The sequence below is a fragment of the Amaranthus tricolor genome, chromosome 15, assembly GCF_026212465.1.
Source record: "Amaranthus tricolor cultivar Red isolate AtriRed21 chromosome 15, ASM2621246v1, whole genome shotgun sequence".
NCBI classification, from domain to species: domain Eukaryota; kingdom Viridiplantae; phylum Streptophyta; class Magnoliopsida; order Caryophyllales; family Amaranthaceae; genus Amaranthus; species Amaranthus tricolor.
In genome coordinates this window covers 787501-805255 of record NC_080061.1, presented here as the reverse complement: position 1 = coordinate 805255, position 17755 = coordinate 787501, and the positions used below count along the sequence as shown (strand labels likewise).

General features: G+C 34.1%; 2 protein-coding genes across 13 annotated transcripts; one reads left to right on the top strand and one right to left on the bottom strand.

The window, feature by feature from the left end:
• The first annotated feature begins 112 nt into the window (after positions 1-112).
• Positions 113-10988, top strand: LOC130801337 (protein SPA1-RELATED 2). 12 transcript variants are annotated; one of them, XM_057665176.1, is made up of 12 exons: positions 113-454; positions 601-653; positions 1245-2381; positions 2529-2698; positions 3391-3548; positions 4865-5684; positions 6144-6290; positions 6380-6697; positions 6864-6923; positions 7152-7942; positions 8379-8539; positions 9622-10988. In XM_057665176.1, exons 3-10 carry the CDS (start codon positions 1283-1285, stop codon positions 7341-7343), a joined length of 2964 nt encoding a protein of 987 aa, XP_057521159.1. In that variant the 5' UTR covers positions 113-454; positions 601-653; positions 1245-1282; the 3' UTR covers positions 7344-7942; positions 8379-8539; positions 9622-10988. The 12 variants fall into 12 exon arrangements, with proteins under 12 accessions (XP_057521159.1, XP_057521161.1, XP_057521160.1 ...); XM_057665178.1 differs by lacking the exon at positions 601-653 and having other exon boundaries at positions 113-318; XM_057665177.1 differs by lacking the exon at positions 601-653.
• LOC130801340 (serine/threonine/tyrosine-protein kinase HT1-like) lies at positions 10876-15434 on the bottom strand. The gene is made up of 3 exons (XM_057665182.1): positions 14341-15434; positions 12152-12607; positions 10876-11322 (listed from the first exon to the last, which is right to left on the bottom strand). Exons 1-3 carry the CDS (start codon positions 14794-14796, stop codon positions 11065-11067), a joined length of 1170 nt encoding a protein of 389 aa, XP_057521165.1. The 5' UTR covers positions 14797-15434; the 3' UTR covers positions 10876-11064.
• Positions 15435-17755: the final 2321 nt, after the last annotated feature.

Below are 17755 nucleotides of genomic sequence, written 5' to 3'. Positions count from 1 at the left end.
ATTAATAATTTTTGCATCGAGACAAATCAAATAAGATTCCGCTTGACTATGTTTTAATTTATAGATTACAAATTAATCACAAATTGAGGAATATAAGTAAATAATGTAAGTATTTTGTTGTTAGTAAATATAAAAGTAATAGCAACACCATTCACGTGTCATACACGTGATTTCAGGCGAAGGCATCTTTCAATAGTTTAGCTCTTTTCCTGAATCCCCTCTTTAATACTCTCAAACTAACACAATGCACAGCGAAGAGTTCTTCAAAGATTTCACTCAAATCCACTTGATATTAAAAAAAGTAATATTCTATTTCTGGTAAGTTTTACAACCACAAAACCCTTCTTGCCCCCATACCTTTAAGTAAAATACCTTATGTTAATTTTGAATTATTATTAGCATGATTATATATCCGAACCCACCAAATTTACTACTTCAGGGAACCACATATACGGTATGCTTAATCTGTTGATCATTTTTTTTTTTTTTAGTTTTATTGTATTGAGAAGATAAGAGTATCTTAGTAGTTTTCCATTTCAGGAAAGGTTCGTTTGTAAAAAAATTCCCAATTTCTTAATTTTAGGGTTTTTTTCCTCTCAGTTTTGTAATTTCCTGTTCGGAAAATCGCTTCTGGTGTCAAATTTGGCCATCTGGTGAGTATTACTGTTAATTTTGAGTTGTAGGTATTTCTTAATTTCTTCGAATTTTGATCAACTTCTCTTTTGTTTGAGTTTCTGGGGTTTTTAGTTATATAAGAATTAAATTTTGGGGGTCTTTGTGCTTTACGAGTGTTAGAACATGCACTTTGTTAATCTTTTTAAATATTTGAAATGTTTGTCGGTGGGTTTTATGAATTGTGTTTAGGGGGTAAAGTATTGACTTCTCGAGTGATATTTTCGATTTTTTCCTAGACGTTAATCCTGTAATGGTGATAATTGAGGAATTTTTTTTCTAGAATTGCGTTTAATTGTATGCTTAAATGGTTTCATGGAGGTTATTTATTTATTTATTTTTCCTCTTTCTTTCTTCCCATTCACTCTCTGGTGGATTAAATGTGGAATTTTTTTTTTCTAGAATTGTGTTTAATTGTATGCTTAAATGGTTTCATGGAGGTTATTCATTTATTTATTTATTTTCCTCCTTTTTTCTTCCCATTCACTCTCTGATGGATTAAATGTGGATTTCTATTGTGTTCTTTTTTGTGTGGCTTGCTGCTTTTCAAACTCAGTGGTTATCTTTTGCAGATGCTTTTTATACATATAAGGATCGAATAGTGTGTGCGATGAACATTATGGATGAGGACATTGAGGATATGGCTGCGGTTGGTCGAGCAGAAACTGCTCGGACCCAAGGTAAAGAAAGTGAATATTTGAGTGAGAACCGAAATGTGTTAGAATTAAGAGATAGGGCTATTGTTAGGGAAATGGGTTTCCCGAGGAGCTCAATTCAGCAATTTGTAGATATATTGGGCGGAAAAGATCCAAGTAGTGTTGTAAATATAGTGGAAGTGTCTCAGGATCCCGGTACTAGTTACCATGAAAGTGGAGAGAACAGGGTTCAGGAATTAACCTTTTCTGGTTCCAATCCTGAATTCAGCATGATGAACGAGGGTGAGGTGATGGAGACACTTATGAATGAGTGGCAACATGGGAATCATCGGGTGGTTGAAGTTGCAGTTGAAGGTGAGGGTGTAGATGTAGATGTAGGTGTAGGTGAAGCATTACACGAGCGTTTGACCCACAAGGAGAACTCTCTTGCAACTTCAAATGCTTGGAAGGACTCAAGATCTGTCGGTGTTTTGGTTGAGCAAGGATTCAATCACAATGATAAAACTGATGCAGTTTTGAAGGACGCACTTTCATCTGGGGCTATGAGGATGAAGATTATATCCAGATCATCTGAATTTCCGGAATATTTTGTTAAGAGAACACTGAAAGGTAAGGGGGTTCTATGTAGAGACCCAGTTTCTGCCGGTGGTGAATTTAAGGACCAGAGTATTGTCAGAGGCGCTACGCCGCCCACATCCAGCCCATTGGAAATGAGATCAAATGGTGTTCTTTCGTCCAATAATGATGAGGCGGGTGTTGTTAGTTGCGAATCTATGAATGATGGATTGAATATGAGGGAGTGGATGAGATCAAGGCAGAATAACTTGCATAAAGTTGATCGTCTCCGTACCTTCAAGCTCATTTTGGAACTGGTGTTTTCTCTGCACTCAAATGACAAGGTCTTGATGGATTTACGCCCATCTTTTTTTAGGTTGTTGCCTTCTGGAACGGTCGAGTACTTTGGGCGCTTATGTGCACCTAAGGAAATTCATGGAAGTGTTGTGCATAAGGAGGTTCAGAAGCTGCAGCCTTTGAAAAGGCCATTAGAGCAGGGTATGTCACTCCATTCTTTTTTCGGTGCGAAGCACCAGAAATCCATTGATAATACAAAATTTTACAAGACGAAGTCACAATTTCAACTAGGCTATGGCCCAAAACCTATAATTTCAAACAATTTTGATGCCAATGTTGCTGGTCCAGGAGATTCTAAGATTTCGAGCGGGCTGCATTTGCTACCTTCTGCGCGGCATCATATATTTTCTGTAAATGAACAGCTAGAAGAGAAGTGGTATAGAAGTCCTGAGGAGCTCTTTGGCAGGGATTGCACATTCTCATCAAATATCTACAGTCTCGGCGTCTTTTTTTTTGAGGTGTGTGAACGAGCTTTTTTAATCTGTAGACATTTCTTGTAACAGCATGTCCTGCCTCAGCTATTAGGTGTTGTAAGTTAGCTAAGTTATTAATAGGAGTTTTGAACAAGGTGTTTGGTTAATTACTTACCTAAGCCTACCATGTCACAATTCATAGTTGATTAATCTCGCGAACTGTATGAGGTGAACCCAGTACAGCAGCAAGCTATAGAAGAGAAGAGAAGGATTATAGAATGTAAGAAAAGAGAATTTTCAGAGTAGAGAAGAAATAACAGAAAAATAAGAGTAGAGAAGGATAAGTTTGAGAGGAAGAATTCATTTCATATTTTCATTGATGCCCCTAACCAATTATTACATCATTATATTTATAGCTAACAAGCCTAACAAACTTGTTGCCATTTGCTAGATTGGTTACATAATATTCTTTTTCTAGAAACTTCACTAAAAGACTATTCTACCCCTCATGAAAATATTAATTCATTAAACTGTAATCTTTGTTTGGCCGAAAACATCATCAGAAAAGGGAAACGTAAGTCGTGAGGAACACCTCAAAATAGCTATAAGGATACCTTTGCTTCATAATTTGTAGTGACAGTTTATTTTGGTTTCTGTTTTTCCATGGTTTTGATGTGTTGACTCTTTACAGGATTAAGCACATAGGCTAATGATTTTGGTTTTCTGCCTTGTTCCAGTTACTTAGTAGTTTTGACTCAGGGAAATTGCGAGCTTCAGCAATGTCAGATCTACGTCATAGAATTATTTCCCCGAAGTTTTTATCGGAGAACCCAAAAGAAACTGGGTTTTGTTTGTGGCTACTCCATCCAGAACCTTCACTTCGGCCAACAGCCAGGTACTGTCTTGCTTAGCTAAGGGAGTTCTTTTGTATCAGCATCTTTGCAACTTATTTAGTTCGGGAAAAAAAACGTGAAAATAAATTTATTTTTACCTCATGATGTTTTGACAATTTACAAGAGAAATGTTAAGTTGGTATCTTGATTTCTAATGAAACTGTTGGAAGATTTCTTGATGTTTCAAAGCATCTTGCAGTTGTAGGCTTGTAGCATTTTGCCATACTGCATGAACTTTCTAGCAGGAGGATGCTAATCTATTTTTGTATGCAAGCATTATACCTCATCCAAGTATTGAGAAATGGCCTATTTGAAATCTTTTCAAACATTTGAGAAAGCTTTTAATCCTTCATCACTTGCTTGAACTCGTTTTGAAATTTCTTCTCCCTTAATTTACTCTGCTCTTTTACCCCTTTCTTTTTCTTGCCCTTCCGCTTGATGTGCGTGGCTAAACCATAACATCCAAATTAGCAGTCCGTTATCATTTGAACCATCCGAGCGATGCCCTCTGTTTTGGTGCTTATAAACATTGTTCTAGATAAGGATTATATTTGTCAATCAAGTAGTGAGTGGGTAACAACCCCTCTAGACATTCCCGTATATTGTTGCTCTAGCTTTGTACCCATGTGTTCTTATGCTAATTCCACCCTTGGAATTGACTATCCACCTTTAAGGGGACGTTTTCTGAAGCTTTTTGGAATCTTGAATGATGCGGCCTTTTGCAATTTAGTGCTCACACATTTTGATGACTTTGAGAGAGAGAGAGAGAGAGAGAGAGAGAGAGAGAGAGAGAGAGAGAGAGAGAGAGAGAGAGAGAGAGAGAGAGAGAGAGAGAGAGAGAGAGTCTATAATGGCTTTGTGATGACTTCCTGTAGTGCCAATTTCCCAGGCACTGCTAGTGATTCAAACCACTGGGTTCCTGGTTAGGTTAAGTCCTTAGGGAGACATTCAAAGAGGAATGAGATTGGGGAGAATATCCTTTGAGGTCATACATTTGTTTGTCAGTTCGGGCTTTTTAATTTGTATTTTTGTACATGATGTATATTTCCTTCTTGAAATAACCTTCTTTGATTGTGGAAGACTTGGTATTCTGTATTTCCATTGACCGAAAATTCACAATGCTGTAAAATTGTAAAATATGGTATCTTTTGCTATATTGAGAGCACGCTCTCTCCCATAACTATATTTGCCTCGAGTTTTCTTGATTATTTTCCTTGAATTTGGATGATTAAGCTGTATCTGACCCTTAAAGTTTAACAAGGTTGTAATATTGTTGATTATCATGGTCTTCTAATTGAGTATCACTTTCATTGAATAGAGTTATTTTACAATCAGAGGTCATGAGTGAATTACAAGGATTATGTGGGGATGTAAATTTATCATCTATCCAACAAGATGAAGGTGAATCTGAGCTGTTATTGCACTTCCTTTTGTCTGTTAAAGAACAGAAGCAAAAGGATGCTTCAAAATTAGTGGAAGATCTTGGGTGCATAGAATCTGATATCAAAGAACTGGAGAGGAGACACAATATGAAAATACCCTTGACTTCAGCATGCTCAGCCGAGGCATTGCGTTATGCAAGCGAGAGAGGTTACCTTTACGAGGGAAATGGGCCTTCTACTTGTGCTTCTGATGGAGGAGACTCAAGGTTTTTGAAGAATGTAAATCAACTTGAAAGTGTTTACTTTTCTGCTCGATCCCAAACCCATGTTTCCATAAACGGTTCTGTAGTTCGTGCAGACAGAGAGTTGCTTGAAAGTCGAGAAAATTGGTATTTGGATCAAGATGGTGATGGAAGTTTGAGGCCCTTGGATGATCGTGGAGCCTTCTTTGAGGGCCTATGCAAGTATGCTCGTTACAGTAAGGTTAAAGTTTGTGGAACTATAAGAAATAGTGATATTACCAACTCTACTAATGTTGTTTGCTCACTGAGTTTTGATCGGGATGAGGACTACTTTGCTGCAGCTGGAGTGTCAAAGAAAATAAAGATTTTTGATTTTCACGCGCTTTATGACAACTCTGTTGATATTCATTATCCAGTTATTGAGATGTCAAACAAATCAAAACTTAGCTGTGTCTGCTGGAACAATTATATCAGAAATTATTTAGCTTCAACAGATTATGATGGGATTGTCAAGGTTTGTTACATCTTGTACATCTACATCTCTTGCTACATTGCTTGACAGTTTCATGTTTATTTATTTTCTTGATTACTTGTCGCTAGCTTCTCGATTCTGAAAGTATTTGTCATTTTGTATCCTTTTAGAGGGCTGCATGATTTTCTGTTTTGTCACTTGAGGATATAATCCTATAGTTGAGAATTCATGTGTCACTGAAGGAAGATGGATAATAAAATAATTAGAGTACTGGTGGTGGTAGTGGTATGAAACTATGAATTGCTAGTTTTGGATTCCCTCTTGTTGATTCTGACAGTTTCAAGTCATGTTTTATGTTGAATAAACAGCAGAATTTCATCACCCCAATGCTATTACATCTTTGTGTTTCATTCTCTCATTTATATCTTTGTTTCTTACTTAAATTTTTAAAACTTTTCTAAGTGATGTTAAGCTATTATTGTTTTTTCTCATGAATTCCAGTTATGGGATGCAAGTACTGGTCAAGAATTTTCTCAGCATATTGAACATGAGAAACGGGCATGGTCTGTTGATTTTTCCCTGTTGGATCCCATGAAATTAGCTAGTGGTAGTGATGACTGCACGGTAAAATTATGGAGCATCAATGAGGTAATTTTCATATTACTCTTCGTCCTTCTCCTTGTGATTCTTATATGGTTGGGTGCACCAATTTCTCACCTGTTTTTGTATATGGGCAGAGAAAGTGTTTACATACAATCCGAAACATCGCGAATGTGTGCTGTGTTCAGTTCTCTCCTCATTCATCCCATCTTGTGTCTTTTGGGTCTGCCGATTACAAGATTTATTGTTATGATCTCCGCAATGCTAATGCTCCATGGTGTGTATTGGCTGGTCATGAGAAAGCTGTGAGTTATGTCAAGTTTGTTGACTCTGCGACCCTTATTTCTGCATCCACTGACAATACACTGAAGCTTTGGGACCTTAGTAGAACTAGTTCTACTAGTTTGTCCTACAATGCTTGCAGCTTAACCCTTGGTGGGCACAAGAATGAGAAGGTCGGTAACCTATGTTTTAATGAATATTGTTGTTTTTCTGTGTATAATGAAATATCTTTTGGGACTGGGGTTTTGGCATGATTTTTGTCTTTGGGTATAATGAAATAGTTCCATTAAGATGCTGTATCAGAAAATTTCGGTTGATGTTTTACCTCTTATCCTGCAGAATTTCGTGGGTTTGTCCGTTGCCGATGGATACATTGCTTGTGGTTCAGAAACCAATGAGGTAATCTTTTTACTTCTCCCTCCCCTTTCCTCTTGAGGGATTTTATACATCACGATTTTGAGAATCTTAATGTTAATAACTAGATTGACATTGTCCGACATAGGTTTTTTTATTTTCTTATGTATATAGAAATGCAAAATTCTGAATTCTTATTAGTTTCTTTTTTTTTAAAAAAAATATTTTCCTGGCATGTGGTGCTTGTCTGACTTCTCATTTTTGCTTGATTAGGTTTATACTTACTATAAATCCCTTCCTATGCCAATCACCTCACACAAGTTTGGCTCAATTGATCCAATTTCTGGAAAAGACACTGATGATAGCAATGGGCAGTTTGTTTCTAGTGTGTGTTGGAAAGGGAAATCTAATGCAATTGTTGCTGCCAATTCCAGTGGGTGTTTAAAAGTGTTAGAGATGGTCTAAGGATTCTCATTAATTATAAATTGCTACAAGTGGCCATTTCTTTGCAGTTCAATTTGTATTGAGGTTGCCCTGGTATTGGAAATTGTTTATGCACTCATTCTCAGTAATGGTGTGCTTCAACAAAATCTCATTTTCCCCAAGTGAAAAAATCTCTGCACTTAAGCTGTGGGGATGAAAGTATTGCTGAACTTGTACCGAAATTCCCGATGATTCTCCTTCTGACTGCAGCATTGCAAGGCAATTTGTTCAACTGATATATAAATCATATTCCCCCTTATATATTGGAGATGATAATGAAGGTTTTTGGGCTGAAAGGTGTTCTCAATGAATGAAATGAAGTGTTGACACAAATTCTACGTACAAGAGATGAAAGAAAATGCATTGGTTTATGTTATGGCTGCGTTTAATGTGACTCACGATTGGTTGTCTTAAATGACAATCTTTTCTGGGATGAAACAAGTGCTTTGTTGCTACTGCTTAACGTTGTATGTAGTGTAAACCAGTTCTACTAACCTTCATATTTCTTTCAGTTGATCGTTCTCCTTTATTTGTTCACGTGCACCATTTAATTGAATCTCAAGCTTACATATATTTGACAGGTAAATGTTCTATTTGAGACTCTGATTTCATTGGTTATCCTCTTTTGCAAACATACGGCTCTAGAGTTGATAATAATATATAGGGGGATAAGACTTCAACAGCCGCCTTCTAAAAACGCATCGTAAAAATTGATTAGATTAGAGGGCGATTGTTGTGGGGGGTGGGTTATTTACCAGAAATGAATGCTTTGTTTCTGAATTCTAATGTAGGAATTTTTTGTGATGTTAGAGGCCTAGAGCCGCAAAAATTTCTTGTATAATGTATGATGATCTATCAAGCAAAAAGCATGAGGACATCGAGTTCATTTTTAACAAGGACACATAGTTAAAACAAGCATGATTATAGAATTTTGCTTTCTGATGGAGCATTTGACAACGTAGGCGTTGAAATATATAATTTTGAATTAAAATAGTAACTGTGCGCTGCTCTTTGCAGGGTTCATCGGATATGAATGAGGAATGAATTTAATGCTTTGAGTAATACAAGAACATGCAGCTTCAATCTTGGCAGTGGCTGAGATTTAGAGGATTATCCTTTTAGATGACGTTTATGACAAAGAGAAACTGCATAATCTATTTTGAAAGATGGACAAAAAGGTAACATGTTTGTAGTCAGCATTACTTCCAGTTTGTTACATTTGTTTTAGAAACATGATTTTTTTATAACATAGGATGTGTACTTGTCATTAGCTCTTTGTTTTATATCATTTTTTTTAGAAACATGATTTTGCTACGAGGGGACAAGGTTTGCTTTATTAAGGTTGCTTTTTTTTTTTTTTCAATAAAAAGTGGTGGTGGATGGGTTGAAGAGAGAGTTTGTGGACGAGATATTAAAATTTGTCACATTTCCATAAATAGAAATGTAACAAAATTAAAGGGACATAAAAAATATCTTATAGCTTTGCATATAGAGTTTTATTTTCTTGAAAATGAGAAGTAGTTTTTCTTGAACCCTTAGTTTTATATTAATTATAACTGGGACTAAAAGAAATTTGCTTGTTACAATATATATAACTGGGTAAGGTTGCGTACATCCGACCCTCCAAATCCTATATTAAGTGGCTTAATAGCATTGGGGTAACGAAATGTTGTTGAACAATATGTTTTACAAGGATGTAGAGAAATTTCTAAGTAGGAATTTGGTTTCAGTAGATCGTAGTTTACAAAATGATATGTAATTGACTTGGAAAGGTTAAATATTTTGGGAAAAATTAGAAACGAAAATGAAATTGCTACACTTCTCTGGAAATGATCCCCATCTAGGTCAGTCGTGTTTTGATTTGACAAAGAGCCGGTTTTCTTAAGGCTCTGGTTTTCCCCTCTCGAAAAAACCCCTAACCACGCACACGCACACGCACATACGTATTCTCTCCCTCACAATTGGTATCATGTGAAACTACTTTGAGAAATTTAGTCATTTAAGGGCAAGATCATTTACTGCCTAGGCTATTGCCGACGAAATCTTGGGAAATGGTGAAAGTCGGTATGGGGGTTATCTAGGAAGGAATGGGAGAAAGTTTTGGAGAATAGTGGTTTAGGGAGTTATAGAGTATTGGAATGCTAGAATTGCTTATGTTTTATCATATTTAAAAGTTAAATGCACATCCTGAAGTGTATTGTGTGCCATTCTCACTCATAGCGTGTGGTTAAACATCTATTCATACCTTGTTTTCTTGCAGGTACCAGTTCTTTTCTTGATGGTTGCAGACTAACTGTCGTTATCTTTTCATATATGTTTGTTGGAATCCTTTTGTGTACCGACATTGTTAAACTCCTTACAATTTCTCTTCCCGGGGGCTCTCTGTTTTTCCGTTGTCTCACACTCTCATCCGTCATATGAATCGTACATTCAACTTGGTTAAGACTTCTCTTCCTTGCGAATGTCTTGGTCTACTGAGTGGTATCACGTTGGCTTTTTAGTTACTATAACTTGAGGATGGCCCATTTAAGCTCGTAGAATCTCGTGCCCCTCGGAAATCTAGCACTCTGTCTGAATCTTCAAGCTCTCAGTTTCTGTCCAAAGTTTCTATGTCATTCTTTCGAGAAGCAATTGGATCATGCTTGTTAAACATCTTGTTTCAACTCCATTGGATATCAAGTTTGCCGTATGCTGCTTAGTGATTTTTCTCGGCATTGGATTTACCTTAATGAGTAGGTATTGTATTATGATCTTGTATACTTCCATTTATTTTCCTAAACTTTACTTTTATGGGAGAATAACTCCTGCTTTAAATCATTCTTATGTTGTGCCAAATTTTGTGGAAAATGATAGGTTCGTTCCAAAATGCTTCTACACCAAATATATCAACATAAATTGTCGTATGAAACATTCTCACAGAGTCATATTGAGATGCGCCCTATATATATGCTAAATAGTCTAATAAATACAAATTATAAGAATATAACTACTTGTTTAGAGGCCGTCTTATTAAGAGATGGTCTCTCAAACAATATTCATAAAAAAATGTCTAAGTTTATGAAAAAATTTACTTTTATGTTCTATTGAGATTGATATATTTTTCTCCCGAAAGTTATTTATATTCATAATGAAGCAATCTCGATATGATAGAATAGTAAATCTTATGAAATCATTAATAAAATTGAACGATCACTTGTTCTATAAATATTTGGTTTCAAAAGAACTTAAATTTTCCCTCTTAGTCAAAGTTGGTTCAAGCATCATTTTTTATACCACGAGCCATTACTACAAATCACAAATTCACAATATTATGAAGGATATATTGTTATCATTTGTTTTCTTCGTTGCTCTGAAATTGCGAGGTCTTCTATTTTATTGTTTTATGACTATTTGAAGTCATGACTACATAACATTAATGCATATTCAGTCTCGCTTTATCAATTTCTTAATCGTTGTACCGTTTCCTTAGTTTTGATCCCAACTCGTAATTGAAGACTTAATTGAGCACTACAGTCTCCGAAAAAAAATTAAGCGAAGAGGGGTGCTCATTAAAAACTTGAATAAAAATAAAAACTATGAATAATTAACATTCACTAATCAAGATTTAGAATGAAAGATAACCCGAATTTGGTTACTAATTAATAAGTAACACTTAATTAATTCTTTAATTAAAAGTGGATAATAATATTTAATAGAGTGGTTATTAAAGATTTACAGGTATAGAAGAAGAATCCAAAGCAATGCAGGCTTTGACGCGATGAAGCATAGCGCTAGCATTACGTCGTACGAGACGGTGGTGCGAAGGAAGAGGAAGGCCTTCCTTAACACATTCATCGTAATGTTCTAAGGCTGACACAATGTAGCTGAAATCTGGCCTTTTGTTTGGGTTTGCCGCCCAACATCTCTTTATTAGATGTGCTAATGCTGGTTGGCAACTAGCTGGTAAGGGCGGTCGTGAATTCTGCGATAATATTAATCAAGACAATGCAGAAAGTATTATTTAAAGAAATATAAACTTGTATGTTGTCCCTACTAAAACTCGAAGGACGGAAAGCGCATCAAAGAATCGTTATGTTGATGGTTGAGACCTCAAATATGTTATATACTCTAACACGTCCTTCATACAAGAGTCCTTTGGGCTAGAAGTATGAATGTAACATAAATTCTTTTTATACTGAATGTAAAATATCCCACTTTAAATGAAGGATGACTATGGTTTAAACCCGTGACTTTTTGTCACGCAAACTTCTGATACTATGTTAAGGAATCAACTTAACCAAAAACTTAAGCATATGGTTGAGGTTCCAGCATATGTTATATACTCTAACATAGTGTTAAGGAACCAACTTGACCAAAATTTTAAACTTTTACATTGGTTGAGTTGGTTTCTTAACATGGTATAAGAAGTCAGTGTGATAAAAGATCATGAGTTGGAATCTAAACCACCTCATTTAAAGTGTTTCGTGTAAGAGTATATAACGTATACTGGAGCCTCAATCATTAGCTCAAGCTTTTGGTTAAGTTGGTTTCATGACACGGTCACATGGTATTAGAGCCAGCATAACAAAAAGTCACGAGTTCGAATTTCAACCACTCCTCATTTAAAGTGGAATTTCAGCACCAAGTATGAGGAGGGTTTATGCTGTATTCACACTTCTAGCCTAAAAAGCTTTCATATGAGGGGATGTTTTAGAGTATATAACATATCTTAGGACCTCAACTATCAGTTTAAACTTTTTAGTTGAGCTGATAATTGACCGTAAGTACGTAAAGTTAAGTTAAGGTCTAACCTTCTCAGCAACAGCAAAAGCAGCTTGGACAGGAGTCATACCCTGGAAGGGTAGCAAAGCAGTAGTAAGCTCCCAAAGAACAATCCCAAAACTATAAACATCAACCTTCCTAGTATAAGGCTTCTCTTTAATCATTTCAGGAGCCATCCATCGATAGGTTCCCATATTTCCTTTAGTTTCTTGGCATTGTGTCTCCAAACATGATGTACCAAAATCTGCTACTTTCACCCTCATTTCATCGTTGAGCAAAAGATTATTAGATTTTAGGTCGCGATGAATTACACCTTGTGAGTGTAGATACTCCATTCCTCTCGAAATGTCGAGGGCTAATCGAAGTATCGTTTCGGTTGAGAGGGAGTAAGGTTCCTTCTTGTTTAGGTACATCCTTAGCGTTCCTTGAGACATGTATTCTGTGATTATGCAGTATACCGGTGGTTTCTTGCAGGCTGCTATAAACTGTAATCAACGGCAAGTAAATCAAACAATGTTAATATCGTAACTTGATATAGTTTTTTTTTATTCTTTAATAATTAAGGACGTTAAATTAGGCTGAATTTATTGTGGATACAATATATAAACGGGAAACATAAGGTGTACATGTTTTATAAGTCAATGAGATATATCATTTCCAAACCATATAGGAAGGGCTTTAATGATTTATAAAGTATGCATATTATCTTGAATTCATCGATGTGGGAATAAACCATCCCAACAGTATAGTTTTGCAAGAGGATAAGGAAAAATTTTCGAGTGCAAAAGTGTAAAAGCTAGATACACAACTAAATCATTAGGTGAGCTTGCGATTCTAATTCTCCTAGAATATAAGTAACTTATTTTGCTTAGTCGTATACATTGAATAGTTAAGACTTAAGCTTATCAATTGCAATATTGTAAATTCTATGTTCTTATATTTATTTTTGACGGATCTAAAAATTTACATTAGTAATTCTTTGTTTTGGATTATCAATATCGTTGTTGAACACTTTAACCAAATAATTCGTTTTCTGAAAAGGGTATTATCTTACTACTTACTATTTCCTCTGTTTTTTCTAATTTGTACTATATGACTCAAATATGTAAGAGAAAATCCAAAGAAACAGAGAAAGTAGTATATTAAAAAGAGTATTCCTACAAGAAAAAAAAAAAGCTACACCTATGTTTTTAACTTCTAATATAAGAATAAATCTGTAATATATAATTTTGGCAAATTAAATAACTTAATTTCATGAAAAAATTATATTCTTATACTATTTAATTAAGGCCTAAAGGGTTCACCATAAAGCATTACAAAGCTTTCCTAATTTATTACACTCACACTAATATTCCCGTGAAATTACTTCCTCCAATCTAATTATCCCATCATTTTTTCTAATGAAAAAAACTCTTATAACTTTTTTTAATCACATGATTTTTCTGGAAAAGATTTTATACTTTTATTGGTTCTTTTAATTGCAACACTTTTTCTTAATCTTCTTTGATGAATTATCTCTAATAAAACAAATAGTCAGTTAAACCTTATTATATTTAATTATCTCAATATTAGTTTCAATAAATTAAAGCTTTTTATAATTTTTTATACATAACTAGAGATATTATCATTAAATATACTAAACTAACAATTGAGAATTGTTGAAACTAAAAAAATAATTGAAGGATAAAATCAAAAAAAAAAGAGATTAAATAATGCTTTTTCTCATTCTATTTGATTTGCATCTAATTTATATGTATCATTATTTCACTTATTATGCACTCTTTGCTCTTTTAATATAGTCTTTACAACTCTCATTTAATTATCTCATTCATAAATATATTTAGAAAATTTCATGTGGCTGGTGACCTTAAATTTTTGATTTTCTCACGTGGTGGATAAATATTTCTTTAACAGCATAGTAACCCTTAACTATTAACTTTTCTATTTAATAGACAAAAGATTAAGATTTTTTTTCTTTAAACTTACATATTATCACCTACCATAATAATTTTTTTTTATTAAAACAAATGTGATCACCATCCTTATAAATCACTTTTTCAAAAATTTGTTTAAAATAAGTACCTAAAATAAAAAGTCAAAAACTCAGGTTACAACATGAAATTTCGTACGTAATATATGACATATATACTTCATTATCGTACCTAATATATGTTGGCCATAAAATATTAACTATAATCAGGCGGCAACCCATACGTACCTGGACTATATTAGGATGATAAAGGCGGGAAAGTAAAGCAACTTCAGAAGTAAACTGTTGTTCAAGTTTAGCTCTAGCTTCTTCTTGATGAGTAGGAATTCTAACCATTTTAACAGCAACAGCTCTTTGTTTATAAATCCCTCTATAAATCCTACTATGAGCTCCTGATGCAAACTTATTACCTATAAATAACTGTGATAGATCTGCCGTCCATTCTTCTTTTTCTTCATTATTTGTTTCCCATCCTTCCACATTCTCTGAATCTAATATCATTGACCATGATTCTAAGCTATCAAATCTTTTTCTTTCTGTACTTTCTCCTTCTATTTCCCAGTTTCTTCTTGCTGGTTTCTCCATCGATCGAATCGCCATTGATTTCCTCCTCCTACTCCTTACATTCATGCTCCTTCTTATACATGCATATGATGATGGAAAACATGATGATGAATTTTCCATCTTTTCTTTTTTTTTTTTTTAAAAAAAATATTTTGTAGTTCTAAAGTTAATCTTGTATGGACTTAGTGCACTAAACGGCCTTAGGTAAGGAAAGTATTTAAGCTAAAAAGAGATGATTGAAAAATAATACAGTTCATGTATAATAAAGATATTGTGCACTCAGTCTATATAAGACTTGTTATAAAGATATTGTGCAATCAGTCTATATTAGACTTATTATTATAATAGGGTGTAAATAAGAAATAATGATGGGTTGTTATTCTTTCTTCTATAAGTTTGGATTGATTTTAAGAACTTCATGAATTGATTGAGATGCATGATGATGATGATCAATGATGATTATATGTAGTTTATGACATGAGAATATTAATTAAAGATTATTTATAAGGGAAAGAAAAACCCAATGGGTAATTTCATAGCATGAAATTATCATTTTTGTAAGAAAAAAAAATGGAAAATAATAAAAAAAAAAGAGATGATGAAAATAAGGGATGTATTTGTAAATTGTTGAGTTAAATGGATAGAAAAAATAATTTAAAAGGATATAATATTGAAGAAAGAAGAAAAGAAAAATGGGGTAATAGAGAGAATCACGGTTTAGTAATATGGTAGCTAGTGAAGGAGATTAGACAAAGAAGAAAAAGATGATCATTCAAAGGAAAGAATTCAAGAGGGTCTCGTGAATGCTAGAAAATGAGAAGAGGAAAAGAGTGAACATATAAAAAGTGGGTTAATTAAATGTGAAATGACACCATGGTTGTAAAAAGTGGACATGTTCCTCGTTGTTTATCTATCGACCTTCATAATTCATAATCCAAAGTGGTTTATTGGATAAATTCACTAATTAATCCAAATATTTTATGTAACATTTTTGTTTATTCTAAACTCAGAGAATATAGGATCGAGTCTGTTTAAGTTAGAATTTTGGAATTTAGATGTTTGATCAGTTAAATCTCTATTAATATTGTTATACAGCATATAAAACACAAATTAATTTGACATCTAAGTTGTTTCAATATGCAAGCTAAAATTAGTATTCAACTTGTTAGAGTATATAGCATATCCTAGTGCCTTAACCATCAGTTTTAATTTTTTTAATTGGTTCTTGACATGGTATCAAAAGCTAGCATGATAAGAGGTAACAGATTCGAATCTCAACCACCACTTATTTTAAAGTGGAATATTTAGTACCAAAAGCGCTTGTGGCTCAATGCATAGAGCATCTGCATATTAAGCAAAACGTTTGAGGTTTGACCCCTACTGGGCGCAGGTATCAATTAGGGGGTTTTTTGACTGCGCGCATCTTTCTTTACTCTCTCCTTGAGGGAACGAGTATGATTTGTCTGCAACTTTCAGGAAAAATAAAAAACTCCACCCGGACCCTGCCTTGTGCGGGATACTGGGAGTGTCCTATTAAGAGGGCATATGTTGCATTTATACTTTTAGCTCAAAGGACACTCATCTGAAAGAACGTGTTAGAGTATATAACATATTATGCAACCTCACATCTTCACTTATTCCCTTAACTTTTTAATTAAATTAGTTCCTTGATATAACTCACCCTATACTAATATCTTGAACACCCTTAATTTTATTGTAAATAAATTAATGCATCTTACGTCTTGGTGCAAATTCTTATATGGTCGAAATAACATGCACAATCTACTTTAAGGATACTTATAATTGAATTGTTTTTTTTTTTTTTAAATAGCTATGCATTTTTATATGATAATACTTAATGTTCCGGGACCTGAATCATGAGTAGGCTTTCTTAGAAAGGTTTCGAAACGGAATAAAAAAACGTATTAAAATGCTTAATTGTATTTCCGAAAATAAGTGAGGGGAAGCTTTCTTTTTGGCTTTCGCTTGGCTTAAATGTGAATTGACCATAGTTGCCAAATGTGACGATTTATTTTTTTTTTTAAATTATAGGGTTAGGTTGAGAGTGGAAAAGAATTAGGTGAATTTTGATTTTAGAGCTTTATTTGGAAAAGATAGTACTTACTCTAATTGAAATAAGACTCGTTCTCATCATTTATCTATACAGTATTGTTAACCTAAGGTTGGTACAAGGTGGATCTTAGAGGGTGATAAAAATTGCCTAAAACCCAAGATTTGAAGAAAAGTGTTTTCTAATCCTACATTAATCTATCTTTTATACATGATTAATACAATTAACGACTTAACATATGTTCACACCACCAAAAAGGTGCTTATATATATTTGCAATCACTAGCTTGTAGAATACATCAAACTTGTCCTTTTGATTGTGTGAACATATGTTAAGTCATTAGTTGTATCAATCATATATGAAAAATAATACTCCCTCCTATTTACTAAAAATGAGACATTTATTTTTTGGCACTTGTTGTTGAACATTTAGTGTATAATAATCCTAAGTATATAATCACCAAATACTACAAATAGTAGTGGGAAAATATGTATCAAATACAAAGTCCAAAAGGGGTTCAAAGGATACAACAAAAGAAAAATTGAAAAATCGAGTTAGCAAGAAAAGCTGACTCGGCTTTCCTGATTTTGGGCCTAAAGCCGACTCGGCTTTAGGTTCTGGGAAACTGATTTTTTCAAGCAGGAAAAGCCGAGTGGGCTTTCCTGGGAAAGGAGCAAAAGCCGACTCGCCTTTTTGTTTTGAGATGACCGTTGTGTCTTTACGTTTCCTTTGATTTAATTGCATTGGATTCCTTCACTTATATTCCATATTTTTTCTGATGTTACAAGGAGTAATTGGGAAGAATAATGCTCATGAATTCTTGGTTAATGGTATTGATTGGGGGTCATTATTTTTGATCATCAATGGGTGATTGAATGTGCCATGACTCTTTGTTATACTTGGAGTAGTATAAATAGGGGCTTGGGGAAGGATGTAAGATACATCTAATTTCTGAATTCTCATTCTTGCTTTTTCTCTTTCACTTGTGTTCTTACAAGAGAGTAATTA

Excerpts from the sequence above, each read along its gene's own strand:
- LOC130801340 (XM_057665182.1), bottom strand. The coding sequence starts at position 14,796 with ATGGAAAATTCATCATCATGTTTTCCATCATCATATGCATGTATAAGA. Across the intron at positions 12,608-14,340 it reads ATCATCCTAATATAGTCCAG|TTTATAGCAGCCTGCAAGAA; the intron begins GTACGTATGGGT and ends CGTTGATTACAG. Across the intron at positions 11,323-12,151 it reads CTTTTGCTGTTGCTGAGAAG|AATTCACGACCGCCCTTACC; the intron begins GTTAGACCTTAA and ends ATATTATCGCAG.
- LOC130801337 (XM_057665169.1), top strand. The coding sequence starts at position 1,175 with ATGTGGATTTCTATTGTGTTCTTTTTTGTGTGGCTTGCTGCTTTTCAA. Across the intron at positions 3,549-4,864 it reads TCACTTCGGCCAACAGCCAG|AGTTATTTTACAATCAGAGG; the intron begins GTACTGTCTTGC and ends TTCATTGAATAG. Across the intron at positions 6,924-7,151 it reads GTGGTTCAGAAACCAATGAG|GTTTATACTTACTATAAATC; the intron begins GTAATCTTTTTA and ends TTGCTTGATTAG.